General features: G+C 42.3%; 3 protein-coding genes across 6 annotated transcripts in view; 1 reads left to right on the top strand and 2 right to left on the bottom strand.

Annotated features, from left to right (window-relative positions):
* The window catches only part of CDKL1 (cyclin dependent kinase like 1), a 53,520-nt gene extending 46,107 nt beyond the window's left edge, over nt 1-7,413 (bottom strand). Inside the window, exons 1-2 of the mRNA XM_082735179.1 lie at nt 7,295-7,413; nt 6,480-6,764 (exon numbers count right to left, since the gene is read on the bottom strand). Of these exons, the coding sequence (XP_082591305.1) occupies nt 6,480-6,650 (171 nt within the window). The 5' untranslated portion in view covers nt 6,651-6,764; nt 7,295-7,413. The remainder of the gene's footprint in view (nt 1-6,479; nt 6,765-7,294) is intronic.
* A 431-nt stretch (nt 7,414-7,844) lies between these two features.
* LOC309866983 (uncharacterized protein) lies at nt 7,845-17,166 on the top strand. Of its 3 annotated transcripts, none has more exons than XM_082735199.1 (5): nt 7,845-7,923; nt 9,168-9,231; nt 12,081-12,167; nt 13,069-13,169; nt 16,233-17,166. In XM_082735199.1, the coding sequence occupies exons 2-5, from the start codon at nt 9,194-9,196 to the stop codon at nt 16,397-16,399; spliced, it is 393 nt and encodes a 130-aa protein (XP_082591325.1). In that variant the 5' UTR covers nt 7,845-7,923; nt 9,168-9,193; the 3' UTR covers nt 16,400-17,166. The 3 variants fall into 3 exon arrangements, 2 of the variants coding, with proteins under 2 accessions (XP_082591325.1, XP_082591324.1); XM_082735198.1 differs by lacking the exon at nt 7,845-7,923 and adding an exon at nt 8,229-8,314; XR_014312899.1 differs by lacking the exons at nt 7,845-7,923; nt 13,069-13,169 and adding an exon at nt 8,229-8,314 and having other exon boundaries at nt 16,233-17,165.
* Nucleotides 17,167-22,483: 5,317 nt separating this feature from the next.
* The window catches only part of MAP4K5 (mitogen-activated protein kinase kinase kinase kinase 5), a 109,968-nt gene continuing 105,077 nt past the window's right edge, over nt 22,484-27,374 (bottom strand). For both annotated transcript variants that reach the window (XM_082735145.1, XM_082735144.1), the window contains 2 exons: nt 25,490-25,545; nt 22,484-24,103 (listed from right to left, as the gene is read on the bottom strand). In XM_082735145.1, the coding sequence (XP_082591271.1) occupies nt 24,016-24,103; nt 25,490-25,545 (144 nt within the window). In that variant the 3' untranslated portion in view covers nt 22,484-24,015. The remainder of the gene's footprint in view (nt 24,104-25,489; nt 25,546-27,374) is intronic.

Genomic DNA, 27,374 nt, shown 5'->3' with positions numbered 1-27,374 from the left:
GTTGCATCTGCTCCACTTCCCATCCAAAATACCTTTACATGCTTGAACCCTAGTTATAGAAAGGGGTTGTATTTTTCCTCTAGGGTTCATGGGCCACAGGCAAATCAGGCAATATTACACACCCAGGCGGAACAAGTTCTTCTGCACCACAACTTGGAGAGAACTGTGGGTCCTGTTACATAAAGATTAAGGAGAGTGTATATGAAGAACCTAGCAACATTCCAAATAAAATAAAATAATTCCTTATCTCCTAGCTGGTCCATGAATTGGTCTTTTATTACACTATTATAGCTATTTGTGGCCACGGTCCATGTTGATAACTCAAAGTCATGGCTCCAGGAATTCTCTCCCTTCAAAAGTACCAAGTTTTCTCTCTACTGGATTGATACCATTAGCACACAAATCTATTTCTTCTCCCATATTAAAAACAACTAAGAAACTCTCTCTGGATCCCACATCCTTCCATGTCTGTTTCCTTCTACAATCAAAATACTCAAGAGTTGCCTGTATCACCGTCTCCTCTCTGCTCTTCTCACTCTCTCTCGAATCCTCTCTGACGAAGCTTTCATTCCCACCACTGCACCTAACAGCCCTTGTCAAGATCTCAAATGACCCTCACATCTTCAAAGTCAATGGCCACTCCTAAGTCTGTACTAATCATGACCTTTGACACTGCTGACCATCCCCTTACTCTTTTTTTTTTAAGTTTTTATTTGAATTACAGGTAACGTACAGTGTAATAATAGTCTCAGATATATAATTTAGTGATTCTACACTTCCATACAACATCCAGTGCTCATCACAACAAGTGTCCTCCTTAATTCCCATGACCTATTTCACCCATCCCCTCACCCACCTCTCCTCTAGCAACACTCAGTTTGTTCTCTAGAATTAGAAAAGTCTTTCTTGGTTTGCTTTTTCTCCCGCATGATAATTTGTTTTGTTTCTTAAATTCCACATATGAGTGAAATCATATGGTATTTGTCTTTCTCGGACTGGCTGATTTTGCTTAGCATATTTTCTAGTTCCATCCACATTGTTGCAAATGGCAAGATCTCACTCTGACCATTCTCTCGTTCTTGAGATATTTTCTTCTCTAAGCTTTTAAGAACATTGTTCCTGGGATTTTCCTACCTCCAGGATCACCCCCTTTTCCTTCTTCTTGCCTGCGTCCTCCTCACCTTACTGACCTCCAAATCCAAATGCTGGAGGGCAGTCTTTGGTACTGGTTTCTCCATTCCCCAGGACAACCCAGTCTCAGTGACCTTAAATGCCACTGCTAAGCTGATTATCTCCCAATTTTATTTCTCCAATCTGGATTTTCTCCCAAATGCCAGATTTGTGTACTTAAATGCCTACATCATGGTCTCAGATATGCCTCTCAAACTTATCATAACCAAAACAGAATTCTTGATTTCCTTTCCGCCAGATGGGTACCGAGGTCTCCCCATCCCAGTGAATGATCTGATCCCTGTTCTTGTAGTTACTCAAGTCCTGAACTCTGGGGTCACTCTTGATTCTTCCTCCCACCATCAGATTCCTCTATACTACTCTCTCAGAATAAATCTTATACCTGACCACCTCCACCGTTACCACTCTGACCCAAACCCCATCACCTCATCCCTGGGTTATTCTAATCGTCTTCTAACCGATCTTCTTGCCCATGGAGCTGGAGTAACAAACAGCTGGAGGGATCCTTCTAAGAATGTATGTCATGCCAAGGCACCCCTCTGCTCCAAATCTTCTGTTGGTTCCCATCTCACTCACAGTAAAAGCCATGGTTCCTGCTGAGGCCCAGAAGGCCCTTGTGTCTGACCTCTCACCCCTCTAACATCATCTCCTCTGACCCTTGCCCTTGCTTACTGTGCTGTAGATGTCCTGTTCTCTTTGCTCCTCCTAGAACACACCAGAACATGCCTGAAAACAACACTGAGTCTTCTTGCCTGTGGCCTTTGTACTCACTATTCCCTCTGCTTGGAATGCCAGCATCACTCATCTCTTCTCACTTACTGCTGGTATCTCTTCAAATGTCATTCATGAGAAAGGCTTTTCCTGACCCTGCTCTATGAAAAAAGCAAGGCTCTTCATCATTTCTTTACCCCTTTATCCTGCTTTATATTTCACCACTTGACATAAATTATTTGTCTACTATGAGTCTCTCCTTACGTGGAGGGCAGGGGCCCAGAACAGTGCCTGCTACATACAGGAGTTCTATAAACTCAGATGAACACATGCCAGCACACTGATGCGCAGGTGTCTCAGCAAAAATGATGACTGAAAATACTGAATTCTTTCTGTTTTCCCACATTGGAAAGTAAATTTGAGAAAGGACAGGACAATTGCTTTGAGCTCAGTATTACAGTATAATTTTATTACTGTCGCTAAATGATACTTAATTTAGAGTATGTCGTTAGAGTATGAGCTGACTGTTGATACTTATTGCAAATGCTTATATTTTTAAAAGCCTAACTGTGTAACTGGGAAAAACCAAATTCAGAATTAAACATTAAAAGGGCAAGTGCAATAGGACCTCTTGAACAGTGAATTACATTTTGTTTAAAGAGCAGTTTACTAGGGGAACCTGGGTGGCACAGTCAGTTGAGCATCTGACTTTTGGTTTGGGCTCAGGTGGTGATCTCAGGGTCCTGGGATCGAGCTCAGTTTCGGGCTCCATGCTTAGTGTGGAGTTTGCTTGGGATTCTCTCCCTCTCCCCCTGCCCCCGACACTCTCTCTAAAAATAAATAAATAAATCTTTTAAAAAGGCAGTTTATTAGTACAAACACTAAACCTGTCTCATAAAAATACCACACTTTTTTTTCCAAAATGGCACAAAATCATGTTATTTGAAAAGTTTCAAATTTTCAGAAAAAAATGTTTTCTAAAACTATTAGCAAAACTGGTTTCTTGATAATAATTATCATCCTCAAAAGCGCTTACCAATGGATGGTTACAGCCTCATGTATGCTCCCACACTGAGAATGGGAAACATTGTAGGTATGCTACCCTGAAAATTATGCAATTGACTGCTAGAATATTTGTTCCCACAATCTTATCCACTTCAGAGGAAATGACTGGAATTTTTTTTTTTTTTAAAGATTCTATTTATTTATTTGACAGATCACAAGTAGGCAGAGAGGCAGTCATGGGGTGCCTGGGTGGCTCAGTGGTTTAGACCTCTGCCTTCAGCTCAGGTCATGATCCCAGGGTCCTGGGATCGAGCCCCACATCGGGCTCTCTGACCCTTGGAGAGCCTGCTTCCTCCTCCCTCTCTCTGCCTGCCTCTCTGCCTACTTGTGATCTTTGTCTGTCAAATTAATATATAAAATCTTAAAAAAAAAACGAAAAAAAAAAACCAACCAAACAAAAAACCTTGGCTGGCTTCTTTCTTTTCAGGAGAAAGCCAAACTCCTTGGCCTGACATTCAAATCCTTCTACACCTGATCTTCATCTATGTGTCTTGTTTGCCTTATCATAATAGGAGCAGCCGGGGCTCAGCCCTTGCCAGTCCTCACCTCTCTGGCTACGGTTATTGAGGCAATCTTCACCTTCAATCCTCCTAGTTCCTGGTTCCTAACCTCAGCAGGGGTCATTAAAAGCATAGCTCTGCAAGAGGTGTGCAAGGAAAGTATTAGGAACTCAAACTCACTGAGCTGCAAACTTCCCTTGGGCGCACAGAGCTGTGCTTGGCTCACAGTTTTGGCACAAGTCCCTAAAACACTTGCTTAGATGTCACCAGTTTTTTCCTGTTTGGGGGACTATAGTATATCCCCTGGAGTCAACCTCCAGACCCAAAAGGCCACCTGGTACCAGGGTTTAGCTTTGTGCAAAATAGACCTCTACTCCAGGAAATTCCTCCCACCTCCTTCTACTGAGCCCTGGCTTTCTTTCCTTTCCTTCTCCTCCTGGCCTGGTAGCACCCAGCAGGGAATCCTGGCTAAAATTTTAGGGTTATAACCTGTGTTCGCTCCATATACTGCTTTCTACGTATGCACCTTTTCTTAGGAGAGACTCTCTGTCCTGAATGCCTTATTTCTCATTTTATGCCTCCCTAAACACTTTAAAGTCTAGTTCAAACATGCCTCTAAACACGTTATTTAGAGGATTCTTGCCAGGCCTGGAGACACAAGGTAAATGACACAGACCCTGCTTATTAGGAACCCAGTTTATCAGGAATGAGAGCCAAGGGGAAATTTATCTTGGTTCCCATCCATGGTTAAGCATCTGAAACACAGCGTGTACCATTTCATATAAACATTGTTTTAGGGGCACCTGGGTGGCCCAGTTGGTTTAGGGTCTGACCCTGAGTTTCAGCTCAGGTCCTGACCTTAGCATCCTACCACTGAGTTCTGAGTCAGACTCCACACTCAGCAGGGGAGTGTGCTTGACATTCTCTCTCTCCCTCTGTCCCTACCCCCTCACCCCACCCCACCCCCGGCTCGAGTGTTCTATCTTCCTCTCTCTCTAATAAACTAAAACCCCCCCAAAAAAACAAAAAAAAAAATTGTTTTAGGCACAAGGAGGCTCTACGCATATTTACTGAATAATTAAATGGAGAAAATATGACTTCATTCAAGAAATTTCCAATTCACCATTTCAGCAAATATTTAAGTACCTGTTTTGTGTTGGGGATATCACAGAATGCTGAAAAGTTAGGGCTTTGAAGAATGGACTCTATCCATAATCTAGTCCCATCACCTCATATAGATCGGGAGGGTCTACATCTGTGCACTTGATTTGAAGAATGGGGTGCTCTGTGCTTCAAAATCAGGTTCCTGTACACACAACCCTTTCCCTCAGGTAGCATCAATATTCGGTTATTTAAGAGAACACATCTGACTTCCTAATTTATTGGCAACAACCACTCTTGCTAAGAGTTTATTTTGTTAACCATTTTTTTTTTTTTTCAATTTACAGTAACATGTGCTGGAGGCCTACTAAGCACTTAGTAATTTGTACAGAAAAACAGAGGTCCCCATCCTGGAGGAACTCAGTTAACACAGGGAGCTACATTTGGAAACCCAGTATTGTGCATTCACAGGTGATCTTCGGAATTAGAAAGACTATGTCTCCACTAGAAACAGATTGTCTTTTCTTTGGAGTAAAAGAGTCCTTCGAAACTCAGTTATCACCTTCTCCTCTAGGGAGAACCTGAGAAAGTGGAAAACACCCATCAGCCCAAAAGAAAGGGGGAGAACCTGTCCCCATAGGGTCCCCAGGCCATGGGATGGGCAAATACCGCTGGTCTTACCCCTTCCCAGGGAGGCCCTCTTGGGGTGTGGGTAGGGGAACCTTGGAAGTGTCTTCTCAGAGCAGATAAGATCTTGCTGGTAAAGAACACCCCAAAGGGAAAGAGAGAGGTTTCCTATTATCCCCCCATTTAAATTTACCCAAAGCCTGCTAATTCACATTCAGTTTCCTTATCCAGAGATAACACCACACATTCAAGCCATGGGGAAGAGAGATGTGTAGAGAGGCTTGGAGAAAATAGAAAGAAAGGGATAAGAGAAAATCCCCTGGATGTTCCTCTCACTTCCCACTTGGTAGCTCATTCCTTGTCACAGAGTTGGTTACACAAGTCCAAATACTAAGGCCCTAACTATATGAAACCAAGTTAACCCCACTGTGCTCATTACATGCCGCACTCTATGTTGGGATTTGGGTTTCATCCCACAGAAATTCAGAAAAGCAGCCTTTTTCTACTATAGTTACATACTACTCTCAGCATGTAACAAACACCCTTTTCTACCGCTCTGATTTCACCGTCTTCTAGGGTTAACAAACATTTTAAAAGTGATCATTTCACTTCTTTTTTTTTTTTTTAAGATTTTATTTATATATTTGACAGAGATCACAAGCAGGCAGAAAGGCAGGCAGAGAGAGAGGAGAAAGGAGGAAACAGGCTCACCACCAAGCAGAGAGCCCTATGTGGGGCTCGACCCACCCTGGGGTCCTGACCTGAGCCTAAGGCAGAGGCTTTAACCCACTGACCCTGATCATTTCACTTCTTTAAGAAGAATCTTTTTTCTAGAGAAAGGACATTATGATGTTCAGCAGCAGATACATGTGAGGTGTAAAGAAAACCTGTCAGCTTCCTAGCAGTTTGAGAACAGGTGAATGATTAATTCTCTTAATGGGCTGAGAATGTCAGCAGAACATGGCCTGGAAGTTTACAACTCATGAATGCCAGCAAACTGAAGTTGATGGCTCTTGAAAAACCAGGTCTAGAGTGGACATGGGGGAGAGGAAGAAAAATGAAACACCCACAGCATCTCCAAAAGTGAATCTCCCCCTTTCCCTGCACAGGTGTCCCCCCACCCAAGTAACTGGCAACTTGTACATAGACGTCCCACTTGTGTCCCTGAGGACAAATGTCCTTGGAGGAAGGAGATGTTACTGCCTCTTAACACATTTATTAAACATAACACGACTCCCTTTAATTTTTTAGACCCTGAAAATTCATTTTAAAGAATCCGTTTACCTTGAGCATGCGGATTTCTCGAAGGGCGATTTTCTTTATGACAGGGTCATCTTCTGATTCCAGAAATCTCTTGATGGCTACAATCTGACCCGTGTCCCTGTTTCTGCATTTGAAAACAACTCCATAGGATCCTTCGCCAATTTTCCCAATTTTTTCATACTTCTCCATCATAAAGGAATAAATCTTAAAACGGATCTTCACATAGTTTGAAAATGTCACACATAGACTACTGGCTCGAACAGACTTAACTAGAGCCCCACTCAACGATGGCTCTTCGTCAACCACCTGGAACAGAAGGGCACTTGTTAACCAGTTAGGAATCGACCCATGTCCTTAAAGCTCGCCCCTCAGCAAGGGCAACGAGATCCAGGATGACAGTCTAGAGCTCGGTGCCCTCGGTAACCCAATTCTAAGCGCCGGGTATACATCCTGCGAGTTAAAATGCAACCCGTCATCCTAAAACGAACCGAGCTGTAAGATAATCTATCTTGTTTAATGTTCTAGTTCATCCGATCTAAGACACATGAGCCGGCTCAGGGCTTCCCCGGTTCTCATTTCGGGTCTCATTTCCCTCGGGCACGGAGACACTAGCCGAAACCCCATGTGCGGGAGCCTGACGCCTCCCGGGTGGGCCTCGCCGGGGAGGAGGGGGGGCAGGGATGTGCGGTCCAGCCGCCCCCTCCCCCCGCCGCGGGGCCCCGCCCCCCCCCGGCGCCCTCCCCCCAACCCGGCCCGCGCTGCGCAGCCTCGAGCCGCGCCACGTGGCGCCCAGACCCGCCGTCCTGGCCCGCGCGCCTTCCCCGCCCGGGACTCACGGCGCCGCGGCTACCGGGCCTGGCCCTGCTCCCGCCTCGCCGTCTCTCTCGCGGCTGTACCCGCCGCCGCCCGGGCCGCAATCCCTATGGGAACGGGCCCCCGCCCCCGGCTGGCCTGGGCGGGGCCGCCGCGCCCCGGCGGCGGGGAAGGGCCCTGGTGGGCGGCCCTGGGTGCCCGGCACCCGCGCGTCTCTCCGGCGGGTGGAGGAGACTTGCAGGACTGCGGACTCCAGCAGGTCGTAAAAAACGCAGCTCGAGCGGAGTCTGCTGGAAGACGCCTGCGCCGGGAGCACCCCTCCCGACACCCCCTGTGTGGTCTGAACTTCACGGGCAGGGCCGGTCCCGCACGGTCTGAGAACAGATTACTTCCCCCGTACGCTTTGCTGGGTTACAAACGCCTTGAGGACAGCTTTTGTGTCTGCCCCGATCAGTACTGTAGCATCCCGCCAACCAGTGATGAATGAATGAAAGACAGGGGGCGGGGGAGAGGGAGTGGGAGGTACGAAGACTGAAACTGGTCAAAGTCAGCACTTCCCTCCATTAGCCTGGGGGTCTGTCATCATCGACTTCTATGCAGCTGGCCTTTCTGATGTGGCAGACGCAGATGGACAGAGCCCAGCTTGGTTTAGGTATTTTTGTTTTAAGTAATCCCCAGGTCAAAGGTGGGACTGAAACTCGGGACCCTGAGGTGAAGTGTCCTATGCTCGACCGACCAAGCCAACCGGGTGTCCCTGTTTTAGGTTCCATATTCCCATCCTTCTCCCAGATGGCTCCTGTTTACTCAAGCCTGAGCACAATCGTGGGAAGTTCATGGACTTGGGGAAAGAATGAAATAGTTTGCTACTAGGCAGACTGCCTCAGTCAGTACTTCATCATCTAGTGCATTCCATACGCCCAGAACTGAGCTGGGTGTTTGCCCTGGAAGTGATACCTGAGGAAAGAACAATGTCATACCGTCTGTAAACGGGGACCGTCTATAAAACGGGGACCAATCCCGCACCAAACAGCATGCCACTGAAGGTAAATCTGGATAGGGTTCAGGAAGGAGCTGGGGAGAGAGGAATGGGTGGCTTCCCGGACCAGGGAGTAGCACATAGATGGGGGTCCAGGGATGAGGTACAGGTGGTCTGTGAACCTCCTAGAAATTGTTTGCAAATGGCAACCACTGGTGTGTTTTCTGTCTCAATAGCTTTGCCTTTTCCAAGATGTCATATAAACTTGATACTAACTAAACTTCTTTTACTTAACATGCATTTTAGATTCACCCATGTAGTTGTGTATGTCCATAGTTCGTTCTTTTTTATTGCTGAGTGGTATTCCATTATATGGATAAACCAGACTTTGTTTATGTATTTCCAGCTGAAGAACATTTGAGTTGTTTCTAGTCTTGGTGATTATAAATCAAGCCACTATAAACATTCAGGCATGGTCTTTTGTGTGAACATATGTTTTCCTTTCTCTTGGGAAAATAATACTTAGGAGGAGTACTGCTGGGTCACAGGATAAGTACATGTTATTGTAAGTAATTGCCAAATTGTTTTCCAAAGTGACTATGCCATTTTACGTTTCTGCCAGCAATGTTCCAATTACTCTGCATCTTTGCCAACACTCCTATTCATGTCTTTTGGTTTTAGCCATTCTAATAGGTAGGTAATTGTCTCTTGTGGTTTTAACTTGCATTTTCCTAATAACTAATGCTGAGCAGTTTTTCATATGCTTATTTACCTTCTGGATGTTTTCTCACAAGTTCTAGCTTTTTGTAAATTCCTTGTGATTTTCTATGTAGGCAGTCACGTCACCAGCAAACATGGATAGGTTTAGTTCTTCCTAACTGGTATACCTTTTCTTTTTCTTGCCATCCTGCACTTGATAGGTCCTCCCATGTGACATCAAACAGGAATGGTGAGAGCAGACATTTCTGTGACTGATCTTAGGAGGTAAGTACCCGAGCATGATTTTTCTTATTTAGTCTGTTGATACAGTGAATTGCATTCATAGATTTTAAAATGTTGAGGGGCACCTGGGTGGCTCATTCAGTTAAGTGTCTGATTTGGGCTCAGGTCATGATCTCGGAGGCTGTAAGACTGAGTTGGTCTCATTGCTCAGCAGGGAGTCTGCTTCTCTCTCTCCCTCTGCCCCTCTCCCTTCTCATGTTCTCTCTCTCTCTCTGTCAAATAAATAAATAAAATCTCAAAAACAAAACAAAACAGGGGCAGGTGGCTCAGTCCTTTAAGTGTCTGCTTTCAGCTCAGGTCATGATCCCAGGGTCCTGGATTCCCCATGTCTGGCTCTTTGCTCAGCAGGGAGCCTGCTTCTTCCTCTGCTGTCCCTCCCTCTCTTTGTGCGCACTCTCTCTGAGTGTGTCAAATAAATAAATAAAATCTTTGTAAATAAATAAATAAAAATGTTAAAGCTTGCATTCCTGGGATAAGCCCAACTTGGTTATGGTGTTCTATTATTTCGATATGTTGCTGGAGTCAATTAGTCACATTTTATTGAGGATTTTTGCATTAATATTTTTCAGAGATATTGATGTATGGTTTTCCTTAATGTCTTTGTCTAGTTTTGGTGTCAGAATAATACTGATCTCATAAAATGAGTGGGGAAGTGTTTCCTTTTCTTCTGTTTTCTGGAGAAGTTAACATCAAATTGGTATTATTCATTCCTTAAGCGTTTGTTAGAATTTTCCAATAAAGCCATCTCAATATGGAGTTTTCTTTACTGAAATGTTTTAAAATACAAGTTCTATTTCTTTAATAAAATATAGGGCTATTCAGCATATCTATTTCTTCTTGAGTGAGTCTTGGTAGCATGTATCTTCAAGGAATTTGTCTATTTTGTCTAGATATTGGAGTTTACAGCTATAAAGTTGTTCATATATCATAATATTACACCATCATCTTTTTAACGTTGTTCATATATGATACTATCACTTTATTATCCTTTTAATATCTATAGGATATATAATGGTGTTCTCTCTTATCATTCTTGAGGTCAGTAAATTTTTCCCCCCCTTTTTCTTGATCAGTTTGGCTAAGTCTTACCAATTTCATTGATCTTTTTAAAAAAGCAGCTTTTGGTTTAGTTGATTTTCTGATTTTTCTGTTTTTCAATTTCATTGATTTCATCTCTTTATTTTTTTTCTTCCTGCTTGCCTTGCTTTTAGCTGCTTTCTCTAGTTTTTTTTTTTTAAGATGGAAACTTAGATCATTAATTTTACATATTTCTTGTTTATAAGCCTTTGATGCCATACATTTTCCTCTAAGCTCTAATTTATTTATTAATACTTTATTTATTTTTTTGACAGAGAGAGAAATAGCGAGAGAGGGAACACAAGCGGGGGAAGTCAGAGAGGGAGAAGCAGGCTCCCCTCGGAGCAGGAAGCCCAATGCAGGGGTTGATCCCAGGACCCTAGGATCATGACCTGAGCCGAAGGCAGACATTTAACTAACTGAACCACCCAGGGGACCCTCTCGGCAATACTTTAAAACACATCCCAGAAACCTTAATATGTTGTATTTTTATTTCCATTCAGCTCAAAGTATTTTCCAACTTATCTTGTGACTTCCAGTTTGGCCCATAGTGTGTCATTTAATTTCCAACTACTTGGGGACTTTTAGATATCTTTTTATTACTGATGTCTAGAATCAGAATTGCATTCTTTTCAGAGAACTCTCTTTGTATGATTTAAATTCTTTGCAGTGTATTAAGATTTGTTTTATGGCCCAGCCTATAGTCTATGCTGATGAATGTTTCTTTTTGACAAGTTAAAAAAAATTATTTTTAAGTGGTATGGGAAAGTCAGTGTGATTTCCTCCAGTGCTGCTTTGTCTGAAGTTCATACCAGGCTGCAGTGAGTCTGGAAAATTAACTTTATAGACTCTGCAAGGTTCAGTACCCAAGGATCCTGGAACTCTGCCAAGCCCAGCAGTAGTTAAAATAAGGGAGCAAGGACGCCATTTCTTTACGCCTAAGTAGGCAGTGAACCAGAAAGCCAGCGTGACTGGCAGCTGCACCAGTTGTTTTGTTTGGAGGAGGCTGGAGCGAAATATTAGAGGGTAACTTTGAAAGGGAGACAAACAGTTGATGTCACCATTTACCACCAAACAGAGAGGATACTGTGGCCTCTCTAACAGGCAATGCCCTCAAATCACCAGCAGTGCTCTTGGTTGGCAGGACTGAAATTCGTGTTGTTGTGTTTTTTTCCTAAGATTTTTATTTATTTATTTGACAGAGATCACAAGTAGGCAGAGAGAGAGAATGGAGGAAGCAGGCTCCCTGTCAAGCAGAGAGGCCGATACGGGACTCGATTCCAGGACCCTGAGATCATGACCTGGGCTGAAAGCAGAGAGGCTTAACCCACTGAGCCACCCAGGCACCCTGAAATTTGTTTTAATACCAGAGAAATAGAACTCCTGGCAAGTGGAGTTCTTGGTAACTGAGACATGGTCCAACATGTGGGCTCTTCTTCTCAAGCAAGAGCAAAGAACAGTGAGACATTATCTTTTTCTCCTTAAGGTGATCTTTCATTTGTAACTGCATAATCAGAGAGACTCCTTCAGTGTCCCCGGGGTCACACAAACAGCACAGAGGTATTTTAATCCCTGAAGAAGGCAAATAAACATTCCGTAGCGTAACACATGGTAAAAGAGAAAAGAGCCTGGCATGTGGAGTCAGAAGACTAACATTTCTAGCTTCTTCCTAGTGTTTAATATTGTGCAAGATAATTACTATTGCCGAAACAACGATAGCAACAACTGTTTAACTAGTGTTTTCTTCCTGGCAGGCATTATGTTCAGAATATTTCATACGTGAGCCTCACAACAACCCTGGGAGATGGGCACCAATATTATCGCGAGGTTTCACGAGGAAGGTGAGTTATAGAATGGCTAAGTCCTTTGTCTAAGAACACAGAGCTAGCGAGTTGCAAAGTGGGGGTGGGAACATAAGCAGTGAGTCCAGAACCTTTGCTCCTGTTTTGCTGAAACTACCTAACATGTAGGGGTGGTTGTCAGAACTTTTTAAAATAAAGGTTGTTTTTGTTGTTGTTATTGTTGTTTTTTTAAATTTGAGAGAGAGAATGAGCCAGAGAAAACAAGCAGGGAGAGGGGCAGAGGCAGAAGCAGACATGCCGCTGAGCATGGAGCCCTGATGTGGGGCTCGATCCCAGGACCCCATGATCATGACCCCTGCAGAAGACAGACACCTAACTGACTGAGCTACCCAGGTGCCCCAGTTGTCAGGATTTTTGAATGAAAATATAGGGCACGAGGAGTTGACCCCAATGCACAGTGTAGCGCCCTCTTTTTTTAGAGCCCCCCGGGAAGATGAGACTTGTCATTATGCTTCCTTCTCACAGGAGTCCAGTGACTCCCTCTGTGTGCAACTCTGACACTCAGGAGAACTAACCTCCCCAAGGCTGGGCACCGACATCTCCTCCAAGTACTGAACACAGGGCAATGCTGGAAGCTTTTTCTCCCTCCCTCCCTTCCTTCCTTTAAGTGGATTTGGAAAGGAAATCATTTCATGGGCACACACAGAAAATAAATAACTACCACTTCCACAAGCTCTGGAACCACACTATCTCCAAGCTTTATAATAATCCTACATGATTGGATAGATGAACTGGTTGGAGTTATTAAAGGCCCCATTTTATGTAAGAAGAACCTGAGGTTCAGAGAAGTTGGTCCAAGGAAACAAGCCTTCCAGGGTTGTTTGGGGGTATCCAGGGCTGTCCAAAGGCAGGTTTTAAACCCGAGCCCCCCGATTTGCAGAGCCCGTGCTTTGACCGCACTACAGGGAATGGCAATAATAAAGACCATCTGTGAACAACCTGAAGTGACAGATCACTGCCAAACGTTCCAGAACCAGGCATGTAAGTAACCGTTCCCCTTATCCCAAGACTGGTGAATTAATGTAAGTATGGGAAAATAACTGTAAATTAAATAAGGGCTCTCATCCTGGACTTTACATGTGAGCCCAGCCAATAGTGAAATAAGTATTTTCATCCCCAATTAATATAACCTTAGTTATTTTTTTTGTGTTTTTCCCTTTAAATACTGACTGCAGGGGCACCTGGGTGGCTCAATGGGTCAAGGGTCTGACTCTTGATTTCGGCTCAGGTCATGATCTCAGGGTCATAAAATCCAGTCCTGTGTCTGGGCTCTGTGTTGAGCATGGAGCCTCCTTGAGATTCTCTCTCTCCCTTTCCCCCTCCTCCTCTCCACCCCCACTGGTGCATGAACTTTCTCTCTCTCTAAAAAAAATAAAGTAAATACTTACTGCATTTTACATATGGCAAGCCATCCTTTTAAAGCACCTCCTCTTCTAGAAGTCTTCTTTGTTTCTGAATCTTTCTTTAACAACCCCAGTCCCTTTTTTGCATTTCCAGATTTTAAAGCAAGGACCCAATACTTTCACCCTTGGACCCAAATGCCTTAAGAGCTCAGCAATATTAACATTAAAACCTTGGGGGAGTTCTGTGGCTGGCCCTGAGCTACCAGCGGATGAGTCAGTATATACATGATACTTCATCAGGAAACAGAGTTTCAAAACCTCAAAGTGGACATCTCTTTGCCACCTTGAACAGTTGAGTGCCCACCATACTTATCTTAAATACGGCAATCTATGCACATTTCTGTGCTTTATGATTTTGAGTCCTTATATGCTAGAAAAAAAGTTAAATTTTCCAGAGGTAAATTTATGACTGGAGAAATAGGAAAGCATATTAATAACTTTCTGAACTCCAGCTTAAAGCTGTGACACAAACACAGCTGTTTGGAAAGCAGGCTTTTCCTGAGAGCTGGTGCACGTCAGCCACCATGCTGGGCACAGGGGACCAGGAAGTGACTTTCCCTGACATCAAACACCATGTCAGTGTGCATGGCCAGGGCTCCTGCCTCCCCACACTCAACTTCTATTATAAAATGGGGCTGTTAATAATTCCAGCCAGTTAATATATCCAACCATGTATGATTATTATAAAGATTGGAGATCATATGGTTATTGATCCTAAAACATAAGAGTTCCTAAGTGATAGTTATTAACTATTTTCTGTGTGTGCCCATGAAATGATTTTCCTTCCCAACCCACTTAAAACAAGAAGGAAACTAGATAGGAGAACATGGAGGGCTTTTCAAAATATTTCTAATAGTTCTGGGAAGACGAGAAGGCACACCTGGCATTTGAGGAAACAGACCCAGAAAATGTGTAATGAGGGGCACCTGAATGGCTCAGTTGTTAAGTGTCTGCCTTTGGCTCTGGTCCTGGGATCCAGCCCCGTGTCGGGTTCTCTGCTCGCTGGGAAGCCTGCTTCTCCCTCTTCTACTCCCCTTACTTGTGTTCCTGCTCTTGGTGTCTCTCTTTCTGACAAATAAATCAATAAAATCCTTAAAAAACGTATGTGAGGCATTCAGAGTAAAAAAAAAAATTTTTTTTTTTTGCTCTGGGCAGCCAACAGGCCAAGAACCTGGGTCCCAATTCTGATTTCTATTCTTTCCACCTGCCACACCCCACTGTAGCTTCAAATTAGGAACTCCAATTCCCTGGCAAAAGAAATAGAAATCCACCTTAAGAAAACCCAGTATTGGGGGCACCTGGGTGGCTCAGTGGGTTAAAGCCTCTGCCTTCGGCTCAGGTCACGATCCCAGCGTCCTGGGATCGAGCCCTGCATCGGGCTCTCTGCTCTGAGGGGAGCCTGCTTCCTCCTCTCTCTCTGTCTGCCTCTCTGCCTACTTGTGATCTCTGTCTGTCAAAAAAAAAAAAAAAAAAAAAAAGAAAACCCAGTATTGAAACAGAAATATTCATGGGTGTGACAAGGTGGGGGAGAGGACAGGGAGCGTCAATTATTTGCATTTTAAAAATACTCTTTGCTTAAAGCGAGATTTCTTTTCAGATAGATTGTTATAAAACTGCATTCATTTCTCGAATGGAGTTAATACTTCAAGTCCTCTCAACTTTGTGGTGCTTATTCACTGCTGTCTAAGTAACTCTGTACAAACAGAAACCACTGGACCCTTGGATACATCTCCCATGTCAACCATTGAATTTTTAAGCATCTGTTGACCCAAGAGATCTAGTTTCGTAAGGTCATCTTTAAGCAGCATACATGCCGAGGATTGAGTGAAGGTCAACAGTTACAACCACAGGAGGAAATCCTATTATTATAAGCAGGTTTCAAAGGAATGGCTTATCAAGTATTAGTAGTGAGGCACCGCAGGCATCTAAAATGAATCCACATGGTCATTTAAAAAAATACACATTTAAACAATATTTTCCCCAAACAATAAGAAATCCTGCACTTCACACAGCAACATCTTTTTTTTTCTTCGATATCATCCAACCTGGTTATCCTACTAAGACCGTGAACTCTGGAGCCAGATGGGGCCTCCAGCTCTGCTATGAGCCATCTGCGAGGACTTGGGCAAGTGACTCAACCTCTTTATGCTTAGCGACCTCCCAAGTCATTGTGAGGGCTGAGTGTTCCATATCAGTCTTTACCGTTCTTACCACCATGCTACTGATAACCTGCAGACTACTTTCTTTTCAGATGGGAACTTCATTTCCCTACTAAAAGGTTTTCCATACTGAAAACATGTAAATTTATAGGTTCACTCAAAGCTTCTCAGTGAAAGCACATCCTTTGAGTCACTCAGAGCCCTAAGCAACGCTTGGAGGGTCCTCCTCAGGGAGCCAGGCTTCCCACTGCCAGAGCAGCCCTCTTCCCACCACAGGGTGCAGCCACCCAATGGTGGTCTCAGAGGATGGAGACAGCATGAGATGGAGGGCCAGTCGGACTCAGATCTGAGTTTTACCCTTTTTGGTCTGTGCGAAACCAGGAAAATTATTTCTTATACTGATCTGGAATTTTTTTCTTTCTTTTAATTTTTGGGTTTTTTTTTTTTGTTTGTTTGTTTTTGTTTTTGTTTTTTGTTTTTAGGTAATTGTCAGTTCACATGCTGCTGTAAAGATCCTGTAAACTGCCCAATTTCCACTGATGGTAACATCTTGCCAAACTACGGTACAGTATCACAACTGGGTATTCACATCGATGAAGTCAACCTACACCACAAGTACATCTCACGTTACCCTTACCCCCATCCCTGAGCCCTGCTTATCAAGAAGTTCCTTGGCTGGCACACCTAGGTGGGTAAATTCATAGAGCTGGGATGGTGGGATTACATGGCAAATGCATGTGTAACCTTCCAAGGCAGTGCCTTATGGTTTCTCACAATGGCTGTACCATTTGCATGCTCCTCAACAAAATAAGAAGAGTCTCAGGTACTCCACATCATTGTAAGCTTGGTATTGTCAGTCTTTTCTTTGTTTTTAAATTGTGGTAAGAGGCAAGTAACATGAAATGTACTATCTTTACCATTTCGACTGGACAGCCCAATGGTATCCAGAGATTTCATGGGGTTGCGCGGCCGTCTTCACCATCTGAGAGCTCTGCCATCTTGTAAAACGGCAACGCTGTACCCAGTGTACGGTAACTTCCCATTGCCCCCGTCCCAGCCACTGGCAATTGGCATTCTATTTTCATATTTCATGTTTCGTATTTAGCTATTGTGAATAATGCTGCTATGGATATTGGAATACAAAGATTTCTTTGAGACCCTGACTTCAGTCTTTTGGGTACACCAAGAAGTGGATTTGATCCTCTGAGTCGCCAGCTTCTAGTAATCCCAAATGGGGCCCATTGGTTCCTCCCACCCTGCTGGTGGTAACTGCCTCCTGCAGTGATTGTTCTCCTCATGTCCTGTTTCTGCTAACATCTGTGAAACAACTCCACATATTAATTCTCTGGTAAAATACCTGTGTGGTTTCTTGTTCTGTTGCCTAGATCCTGACTAATATTCTTAGAATAAATAATTTTAATTGGTTTACTCCCAATGCTTTCCTCATTTTCAGAAAACTGGAAGGTATTTACAACATAATTGCATTTTATAGGAGCAAGACTCTTGAGTCACAGAAAATTTTTACTATTTATACATGACTGGGTTACTGCATTACCTACTCAACATTCATTCGATTGTAGTTTAATACAACAAATGTTTATTAATGACGTACTACATGTCAGGAACTATTTGGTGCTGGGGATGCAAATATAAGTGTCATTGTTCCTTATTCTATTTTTTAAAAATAGATTTTATTTATTTGATAGAGAGAGCCCACAGGTGTAGTGAGGAGTGGCAGAGGGAGGGGGAGAAGCAGTCTCCCCACTGAGTGGAGAGCCCAATGCAGGACACAATCCCAGGACTCTGGGATCATGACCTGAGCCGAAGGCGGACGCTTCACCAACTGAGCCACCTGGCCCCCCTCATTGTTCCTTATCCTTTTTTTTTTTTTTTAAGATAGTATTTATTTGAGAGAGAGAGTGATAGAGAGGACAGGGGCAGGGATCAGAGGGAGAAGCAGACTCCCTACTGAGCAAGGAGCCCCATGAGTCCCAGGACCCTGCGATCATGACCTGAGCCGAAAGCAGATGCTTAACCCACTGAGCCACCCAGACCTCCCTGTCCTTTAAGGAGTTTAAGTGTACAGTGGTATTCACCGTAAACAGAAGCCTATACTTGAAAGCTTGATTCAGTCAGTGCTTTACATGGAGCAGTTACATGTCAAAAGGTTGGGATGCTTTGGCAGGGGCTCCAGGACTAACCAACGATCACTGGATTCTCTGTGTCCTGTAGTTAATCACAAATAACCACAGTGAAGTAACTAATCCAGGAAGATTTAGACTTGACAAACATGACCAGGATGAAGTCATATATCCAAAATTGAATGTCATATTTAGAGTGTGCTAAATCTTACACTCACCAAAATTGATGAGGACAGAACTTGTGGTTGAAGATCATAATGATTTAATGAACCATTTCACTCACACGTGGTGAGCAGCTTTGGTTTTTTCAGCTTCCCCAAGTGATGGTTTAGAACTACATAGCACATCTGTTGCTTTTGCCAGTTCAGCATCCGGTTATTCTGTTAAAGCCCAACCTTCCTTCCGTCTTCTCCTTTGACTATCTGTGTCACTATGACTGTCATTCAAGGTACCTTCCCCTCCCTGGCCAAGGGATAGCCACCCCCAGGCTGAGCAGGTTCTCTTCCCTTAGGACCGGAATCTCGAAGTGGATTCCTCCCAAGGCCCCAAGGGGGCACGGCCTGGCTCCTGCAACTAGGTCTTCTGTGAGCCCAGTTCTGCTGCTTTTTCTCGAATCTGTAACCACCAAAGAACAGCAGAAGAAGCCAGATTCAGCAACTTGTCACTTATGTATATTTCAGATAGTTTCCTCTGCCTGGAATGCTTTTTGCTGCCATCTTTCTATTTCCAAATACTGCATTTCCGTCAGAGATATCGACTAGTTTAATGGCTTTCGTAGATATTTGAGCTATACTTGGTAGGTCTCCATATGGTCCTAAAGGGATTGTCCGGATTCAGACAGATGGATCTGAGATTCACCCTAACTTTCCAATTAACTGTGTTTGAGTGTGGCGGCTATAGGTTGGTGCCAATCAGATCTCCCAGAGAGAAACTGCTGCAAGAAATGAGTTCATCTTCAGAATTCAGCTCAGCTTTGTCCAAGCTTTGGCTTGGCTGCTCCCTGCTAATGACTGAGTTCCCTATTTTTTTTAATCGTATGGCCACTCTTTTTTTTAAAGATCTTATTTATTTATCTGACAGAGATCACAAGTAGGCAGAGAAGCAGGCAGAGAGTGAGAGGGGGAAGCAGGCTCACTGCTGAGCAGGGAGCCCGATGTGGGTCTTGATCCCAGGACCCTGGGATCATGACCTGAGCCTAAGGCAGAGGCTTTAACCCACTGAGCCACCCAGGCACCCCTTCCCTTTGCTTTTAAAAGCAGAGCCCATCTTTTCTAACACGAAAACCCTCTTGTGGGCAGTCTTTGCTCTGGGGCTCCCCACTGACTGGCCAGGATGCTCCGCTCATAGAGCCGCACTGCCAGTTTGAGGCTCAGCAAATCCTTCTTCCTCCACTTCTCATTTCACGCGTGTGAGATCTGCCAGAGCCTTTCCGCTTACTCCCACTCACTCTTATTTTCCACACAGCTGGTTCCCCAAGTAAGTCTCATTCCCGCTTCTGTGGAAAAATCCATGCCAATGACTCACCTCTCTGGTTTTCTCATTTATAAATAAGAGTCCCACTTTGGGTATCATTGGGTTAATGTTGAAAATTAGAGAATATTCTTCCCAGGACAGGTCTTGGCAGAGACTCTGATGAAAATTTTTTATTGACATACATGCAAAAAGAATGCATCGGTCATCAATGTAGAGCTTGTTGAGAAGTGAAAAATGGAACATCTCCAGCACCTCAAAAGCATCCCCTCGGGCCCCATCTCAAGATTCCCTCACTCCTGCTCAAAAGTAACCACTATCCTGTAGTGATTTCTAACACTACCGATTACTTTCCGTGTTTTGGAACTCCGTTTAAGTGAGATCTGACAGTCTACTTTTAATGTTTTTAAATGTCTTCTGGATTCTTACCTGGAACCTTATACTTATTTGGGGGGAGAGGTGTGGAAAGGCTTGTTGTTGGTAGTTCGTTCTTGCATCGCGGTATCTGACTTGTGAACATCTCACAGCTTATCCTTTCAACTGTACATGGACATTTGGGTTGTTTCCAGTTTTGGTAAACTATGGATAATGCGGTTATGAACAGTCTTCTTGGTCTTTTGGTAAACATGTTTTTGAGGCGTTCACCTAGGACTGGAAATGCCGGGTGCTGAGATGTGTCCACTGAGGCTGTTTTTCAAAGTGACTGTACCAGTTCCCACTCCTGCCAACATGGCGTGAGTTCCAGCTGTCCTACATCCTCATCAACACTTTTCCTATTGCCCTCTTTTGTCATTTAGTCATGCTGGTAGGATGTGGTATTATTTTGTAGTGGGATCATTGTTTCAATTTGTGTTTCTCTGGTAACTAATGAATTTGAATACTTTTATCAGTATTTATTGACCTCTTGGATGTTCTTTTTCTATTTAGCTTTATTCAGGTGTATTTAAAATACCATACAATGTAGTCATTTTAACTGTGCAGATAAATGTTTTTTTAGTAAGTTTACAGTTGTGCAGCTATCATCAGTCTCATTTTTTAAAAGTCTTTTTTTAAAAAATTTGAGACAGAGAGAGAGAGAGAGAGAGAGAGCAAGCGAGGGCTCATGTGAGCAGGGGGAGGGGCAGAGGGAGAAGGGAGCCGGATGTGAGGCTTGATCCCAGGACCCTGGGATCACGACCAAAGGCAGATGCTTAACTGCCTGAGCCACTCAGGCGTCCCATCATTTTATTTATTTTTTTAAAGATTTATTTATTTATTTGGGGCAGGGGGAGCGACACAGAGAGGGAGAGAGAATCTTCAGTAGACTCCCTGCTAAGTGCAGAGCCTGGGGTAGGGCTCAATCTCACGACCCCAAGATCAGGACCTGAGCCGAAGACAAGAGACTTAATACTCAACTGACTGAGCCACCCAGGTGCCCCCCATCTCATTTTAAAACATTTTCATCATCTCAAACAGAAACCTCATGCTCACAGTCAATCTCCCTTCTCAACCCCTGCTCCTAGTCTACCTTCTGTTTCCACAGAATTACCTTTCTGGACATTTCAGATAATCATTACAGTATGGGATCTTTTAGAACTAGTTTCTTTGACTTAACATGTTTTTGAGGCTCATCTGCACTGAAGCATTTATCATACGTTGTTCCTTTTCATTGCTGAATATTCCATTGCATGAAGAGAACACATATTGTTTATCCATTTACCAGCTGGTGGATATTTGGGTTGCTTCTACTTGTTGGCTATTATGGATAATACACCTTTGGGCATTTGCATTCAAGCCTTTATGTGGACATGTTTTCTCTTGGGCAGATATGTAGGAGTAAAATTGCCAGGTCTATGGTAAATCTATATTTACTGTTTTAAGAAACTGCCAAACTGACTTCCAAAGTATTGTGCCATTTTATATTCCTACTATCAGTTTGTAAGTGCTCTGGCTTCCCCACAACCTCACCAGGGTTTGTATTTGTCTGTCCTTTTTATTGTAGCCATTTTGGTGGATGTGTGAAAGTACTGCGTTTTAATTTGCATTCCTCTGATCATCAAGGTAGTAGAATACATTTCCATATATTTATTGCTACCCAGATTTTACCTTTTGTGGAGTGTTTATTCTAAATCTTTTGCCCATTTTTCTATTGAGTTGTCTGCCTTTTTTGTTTTTAAAGATCCTATTATTATTATTATTATTTAAAGTAACCTCTATACCCAGTGTGGGGCTCAAACTCCCAAACCTGAGACCAAGAGTCACGTGCTCTATTGACTCAGCCAGCAAGGTCCCCGTCTGCCTTTTTTCTTAAGGATTTGTGGAAGATCTTGTATCTTTTGGGTATATGTGGACACAAGTAATGCAAGTCTCTTCTCTATTTTGTGGCTTGTCCTTTCCTTCTTATAAGGGTGTCCTTAGATAATGGAGTATCTTAACTTTAATTAAGCCCATTTTATTTATTTTTTATTTTTTTTAAAGATTATTTATTTATTTATTTGACAGGCAGAGATTACAAGTAGGCAGAGAGGCAGGCAGAGAGAGAGAGGAGGAAGCAGGCTCTCCGCGGGGCTCAATCCCAGGAGCCTGGGATCATGACCTGAGCCGAAGGCAGAGGCTTTAACCCACTGAGCCACCCAGGCGCCCCTAAGCCCATTTTATATAAACATTTTCTTTTATGGTCAAAGCCTTAATGTTCTGTTTGGGAAGTCTTTGCTTACCCCACGTTTGTGAAGATATTATGTTTTATTTTAAAAGCTCTCCCTCTTACGTGATAGGTTTCCCTCAGATATTTTGTCTTGGTTGTTTTATCATTATTAACAGCATAGGACTATAAGATGACCTGCAGGCTCTGGATGCATGGAGCGGTGGGTGTGTTAACTAGGATTTTCATGTCAGGATCTCTTTAGGTCTTTCCACTTGAACTGGCCAGATTGCACAGAGATTTCACATATTGTTGGAATGGGAAGGTCGGGCTGCCAGGATTCAGTGAAAAGGAGGACATTGATCTTTGTATCTAGTATGTACATATTTCATTTTCGAGTACGGTCCCTGCCATGGAGTGTATCCAGTGTCCTTCAGTTCAGAGGCCCCCTTTAACATACTCAAAAGAAATAAGCACACACTTACTAAAATCAGATCATATGTGCATTTGTAAAGAAAATTTACTTTATATTTTATTTGCATAACATTTTATTGTTTGCATAGTGAAAAGAACAGAGTCACAAGACTCATAGTCTGGCTCAACCACCAACTTGCTGTGTGAACGGGGTGACTCTCTTAACCTGGCTAAACACTTATTTCCTCATCTGAAAAATGGAGATGATAATACTATCTTACAGAATTGCTAAAGACTGAAAGATTGTTACACTGTTTTCCTCTCAAGTAACTGCTGAAAATAATCTATACTTCACTATTGCTAACCTCTTGTTCATCATCTCAATGCTAACTGTTCTCAGTAAGTGCATTAAGACAATAGGTACCAAATGTGACACTTTAATTTTGAATACTAACAATAGCAAAAGAGAAGCAAACTCATAATGGCCCTATCCCTTCTTATTTTTAGAATACTGGTTTTTATAATACTTATTTATACTATCCCATTAGGAATTGAATTTTATTTAAAGATTTTTTTTTCTTAAACCTACTCAAAATGAATACCTACATATGTGAAAAAAAACCAAGATTACACATGTAGCTGCTTTAAAGTTCCCCTCTGGTATAGTATAAGTAAAATACATATCATGGGCAGTTAAATACATCCCCCCCTACATCAGGGATGATAATATATATGAATATTAATTTATTATGCATGATCCCTAATGTAAAAAAATCACAGGTATATTATACTGCTTGTCAAGAATACATACACATGGTAGTCACATCTAGACATACACACCCCTCTAACAATATTTCAACCATTATCAATATCTTCTGTATGACCCCCTATATTATAATCAAAAACTCAAAACTCCCTCTTAAGGCAATTCTGGATGATCCTGTATTATAAAATACTTGTGTTAAGCAAAACCGCGTGTATGTACTAACCCAAACACACTGCCTTTAACCCTTCAAAATACTACTCTTAAAAAGTAAACAAAATTTTTATACATTACAAAAAAATTTAAGCTGCTCTGAAACCCTCCTCTGCTAAAAGTTACATATATCACACCACTCCAGCGAGAGATTAATAAATAAGGATTAAATATTCTATTTTACAAAAACATACAGAATGGCCAATGTAAAAGTGAAAGGCTTACTTGACAATTTTTTTTATCAAATTATGCTCATTAAGAAGGAATAAAACATGGTATAAAATAAGAAAACTATCACTAAATTTATCTCTCTGAAGATAATCACATGAGTTATCTAAAAATATCATGGCACCCTTGTTACAAACATTATTTTTTTAAAAGACTGTGTTTCCTGGAACTAGAGGACTATTTGTCTCATAGCTTTTATTAAGCAAACTTGATATAACCACCACACAGTGGCAAGAGATAGAACAGCTGTTTCCAGCTACAGAAAATATTGAATTCTACCTTAAGGTACAGATCATTTGAGATATAACCCATAAAAGTTAAAGTAAATCATAGTGTAGTTTGTACTGAACTTAAGAAATTTTTGCTTTCAATGGAGTATGGTCATTTTCCTGTCATTTGAGATCAGTTTTTGTTGTTTAGTAACTATTTTCATGTCCAGCCAAGATGTAAAGATTGCTGTGTGCAGTAGGATTTTCTGTTGGCCTACTTTCCAAAACGACAACCCTGCAATTAAACCAAAACAAAAGGCTTGTTTAAGAGCAAAAATAGAGATTGCATGCTTCACTCAAATACTAATATCAAACAAGGAAAGAGTATCATTGTTCATATTCTCATAAAGATCACAAGTGCACTGTCAAATTCAGCTTTACACTTTATAGCTCAAAAACAACTGATAAATTTATAAGTATAAAATACCGAAAACATTTGAGGATAGTCTCATTATCTTACTCCAACTAAAACAAATTTGCCTACTCATATATGCCAACAGGAAGTAAAATAAAGCTTTAGAACACAATTGATTCTAGAACAACATGAAGGTTGGGGCGCTGACCTCCTGCACAGTTGAAAATCCTGTGTAACTTTTAACTCCCTGCAAACTTAACGATGAATGGCCTACTGCTGACTAAAAGACTTACAGATAACATGAACAGTTGATTCAGTTGATTACCACATATTCTGTATGCTTTATGCATTTACATACTGTATTCTTACGGTAAAGTAAGCTAGAGAAAATAGTTATTTTAAAAATTCCAAGAGCAAAAACATTTACAGTACTGTACTGTATTTATTGAAAAAATCTGCATAGAAGTGCACCCATGCAGTTCAAAACTGTGCTGCTCAAGGGTCAACAATATACACTATCAAGAAGGGGGCGAAAGAAGAACTTAGAGAAGAAAATAGGATCTAAGAGACACCCATCTGAACAGTGATTTTATGAGCAGCCGACACTGGAAGACCAGAGGTTTGTCATCCTCGTCTCACAACTGATGCCTACTACTGTAGCCAGTTTTGCTGCAGTAACAATTTTTGGTGGGAAAACAGGAAAGGAAAGGTATTTTATTAGTTGTAGAGGTAGATAATACAGACTTTGGAGAACAAAAACTAGTAAATTTTTTCCCTAAGATGGCACAGTTTTAGAATTTGTCTTTCATTTTGATCACAGAGACGATGTAATTCCTTTTAATTGAGACTGACTTCAGAAATGGAGTCAAATGTTTTCTGATACAAAATGATAAAAAATGTCAGGAGGTGCATATACTTTTGGGTTTATGTTGTGATAGTTAATAGAAGATAACAAACTAGGAACAAATGATAAAAATGAAGGGACCTGAAATATATCATGGTACTAGGGACATGAACAACTCTATTAACACACTTTGTCTTGGCGGACTATAACTATCTCTAGAATCAGGATCCTCACACTGGTGAAAAGACTGCTTCACCGAATATTTAAATTTTTCTTCTCTGTTTCAATAAAGACACAAGGAAATTTCTCTCAGTTGCCGAGCCCTCTAAGAATCCTATTTGAAACAGTTACAGGGTGATAATATAATTAAGAACACAACTACTGAACTCCTTTGGTAATGAAATTAACAACCAAACTATTACCTGTCTGATCCCAATAAGCGGAAAACTCTTGTTTCATCTGAAATCTCCTGGGTAACCTATGAAAAGAAAATATCTATAGTCATACCTTCGTCCCCATATTATTTAAATCATAATTTAAAAACTACTTAGAGCAATTATTAAACATGAGGGTAATTTTTTTTAAAGATTTTATTTATTTGACAGACAGAGATCACATGTAGGCAGAGGGGCAGGCAGAGAGGCAGGCAGAGAGAGGGGGGAAGCAGGCTCTGCACTGAGCAGAGCCCGATACAGGGCTCAATCCCAACACCCTGGGATCATGACCTGAGCTGAAGGCAGAGGCGCCCCATGGTAATTTTTGATAGGCTCAGTTCCTCAAATGAAATAAATTTCAGTAGGTTTTGTTTTTTGACTGACTTATTGGTAAGAAATAAATCAACATTTATAGAAACATCTGATATTAGGTACTTTCCTTAGAACTCTTTGTGATATATATTATAATTCCCATATTATTTAAAACAAACAAACAAACAAACAAAAATCTAAGGCTCAGAGAAGTTGAGTAACTTGCTTAAGATCATATAACTGGTAGACCCAGGATTTGAATTCCAGTTTGCTGAACTGCGGAGCCTCGACTCTAACTTCCTTTTCCTCAGTGCAGATGCTTGAGGTGGCACCCAGATCCCCCCTGACTTCCACAGAGCTGTGCTGGGCACTCCCAAATCCTCGTGTCTGACTGTAGTGTTACCTATGGTGTTCCTCTACTCTATTTTCTCCAAAGCTGTAGAAGGTACAAACTCAGGTGCACACATTATTCCGAAGTGTGGGGAGTTTATACTCCTGGGAATAACACTTAATCAAAAGAGACAGCAGTTGGTATATAAATGCACTAGCTTCCCACCTTCAAATGAGTCTATTCTGAAATGTGCTCTATACCCTGCCTCAGTGGTCCCTTTAGGGTTAAGCCCTGGCGCCCAGAGTAGGAACCAGTTTATTAATATACTATTTGTTGTTTTTTGCTCCTCTCTTATCTTTTTTTTTTTTAAGATTTATTTATTTATTTGACAGACAGAGATCACAAGCAGGCAGAGAGGCAGGCAGAGAGAGAGAGAGGTGGAAGCAGGCTCCCTGCTGAGCACAGAGCCCGACGTGGGGTTCAATCCCAGGACCCCGGGATCATGACCCGAGCCAAAGGCAGAGGCTTTAACCCACTGATCCACCCAGGTGCCCCATCCCCTATCTTTCTTATAATCCTCATTCCATCACTTGATTTTTGGGATCTACTCCCAATAAACTACCCACACTTGATTCCTTGTCTTAGGCCAAGGTCAGCATTTGGAGGAGTCCAAGCAACAACAGTGTGGATCTAAACAGGTATAAAAATACTCCGTTATCAATGACTTTGCAGTCTAGCTGGGAGGACAGAATTAATAACCTTGAAGCAGGAAGTTAATAGTGCTATACTACATGGAACTGATTCTCGGAGTATTAAGTTCAGAAATGCTCCAATCATTGTCGTTGAATGGTTGAGCATTACTTGATGAATATCATAGGCCCAAATGAAGGATGAGGAAACAAAAGAAAGAGGTAAGCAAGATGAGTTTTTTTCTTAAAATTTTTACTAACATATAATGTATTATTAGCCCCAGGGGTACAGGTCTGTGAATTGCCAAATTTACACACTTCACACTACTCACCATAGCACATACCTTCCCCAGTGTCCATAACCCTACCACCCTCTCCACACCCCCTCCCCCCAGCAACCCTCAGTTTGTTTGTGAGATTAAGAGTCTCTTATGGGGGCACCTGGGTGACTCAGTGGGTTAAGCCTCTGCCTTCGGCTCAGGTCATGATCCCAGGGGCCTGGGATCGAGTCCTGCATCTGGCTCTCTGCTCAGCAGGGAGC

Source organism: Mustela nivalis (genome assembly GCF_964662115.1).
Source record: "Mustela nivalis genome assembly, chromosome: 6".
In the NCBI taxonomy this organism is placed as follows: Eukaryota; Metazoa; Chordata; class Mammalia; order Carnivora; family Mustelidae; genus Mustela; species Mustela nivalis.
This window is presented reverse-complemented; position numbering and strand designations above follow the sequence as displayed.

Bases quoted from the DNA above. Each gene is read 5' to 3' on its own strand.
- LOC309866983 (XM_082735199.1), top strand. From the start codon at position 9,194: ATGGTGAGAGCAGACATTTCTGTGACTGATCTTAGGAG. The intron at 12,168-13,068 runs GTGAGTTATAGA...CCCGATTTGCAG, and splicing joins CGCGAGGTTTCACGAGGAAG to AGCCCGTGCTTTGACCGCAC. The intron at 13,170-16,232 runs GTAAGTAACCGT...TTTTGTTTTTAG, and splicing joins AACGTTCCAGAACCAGGCAT to GTAATTGTCAGTTCACATGC.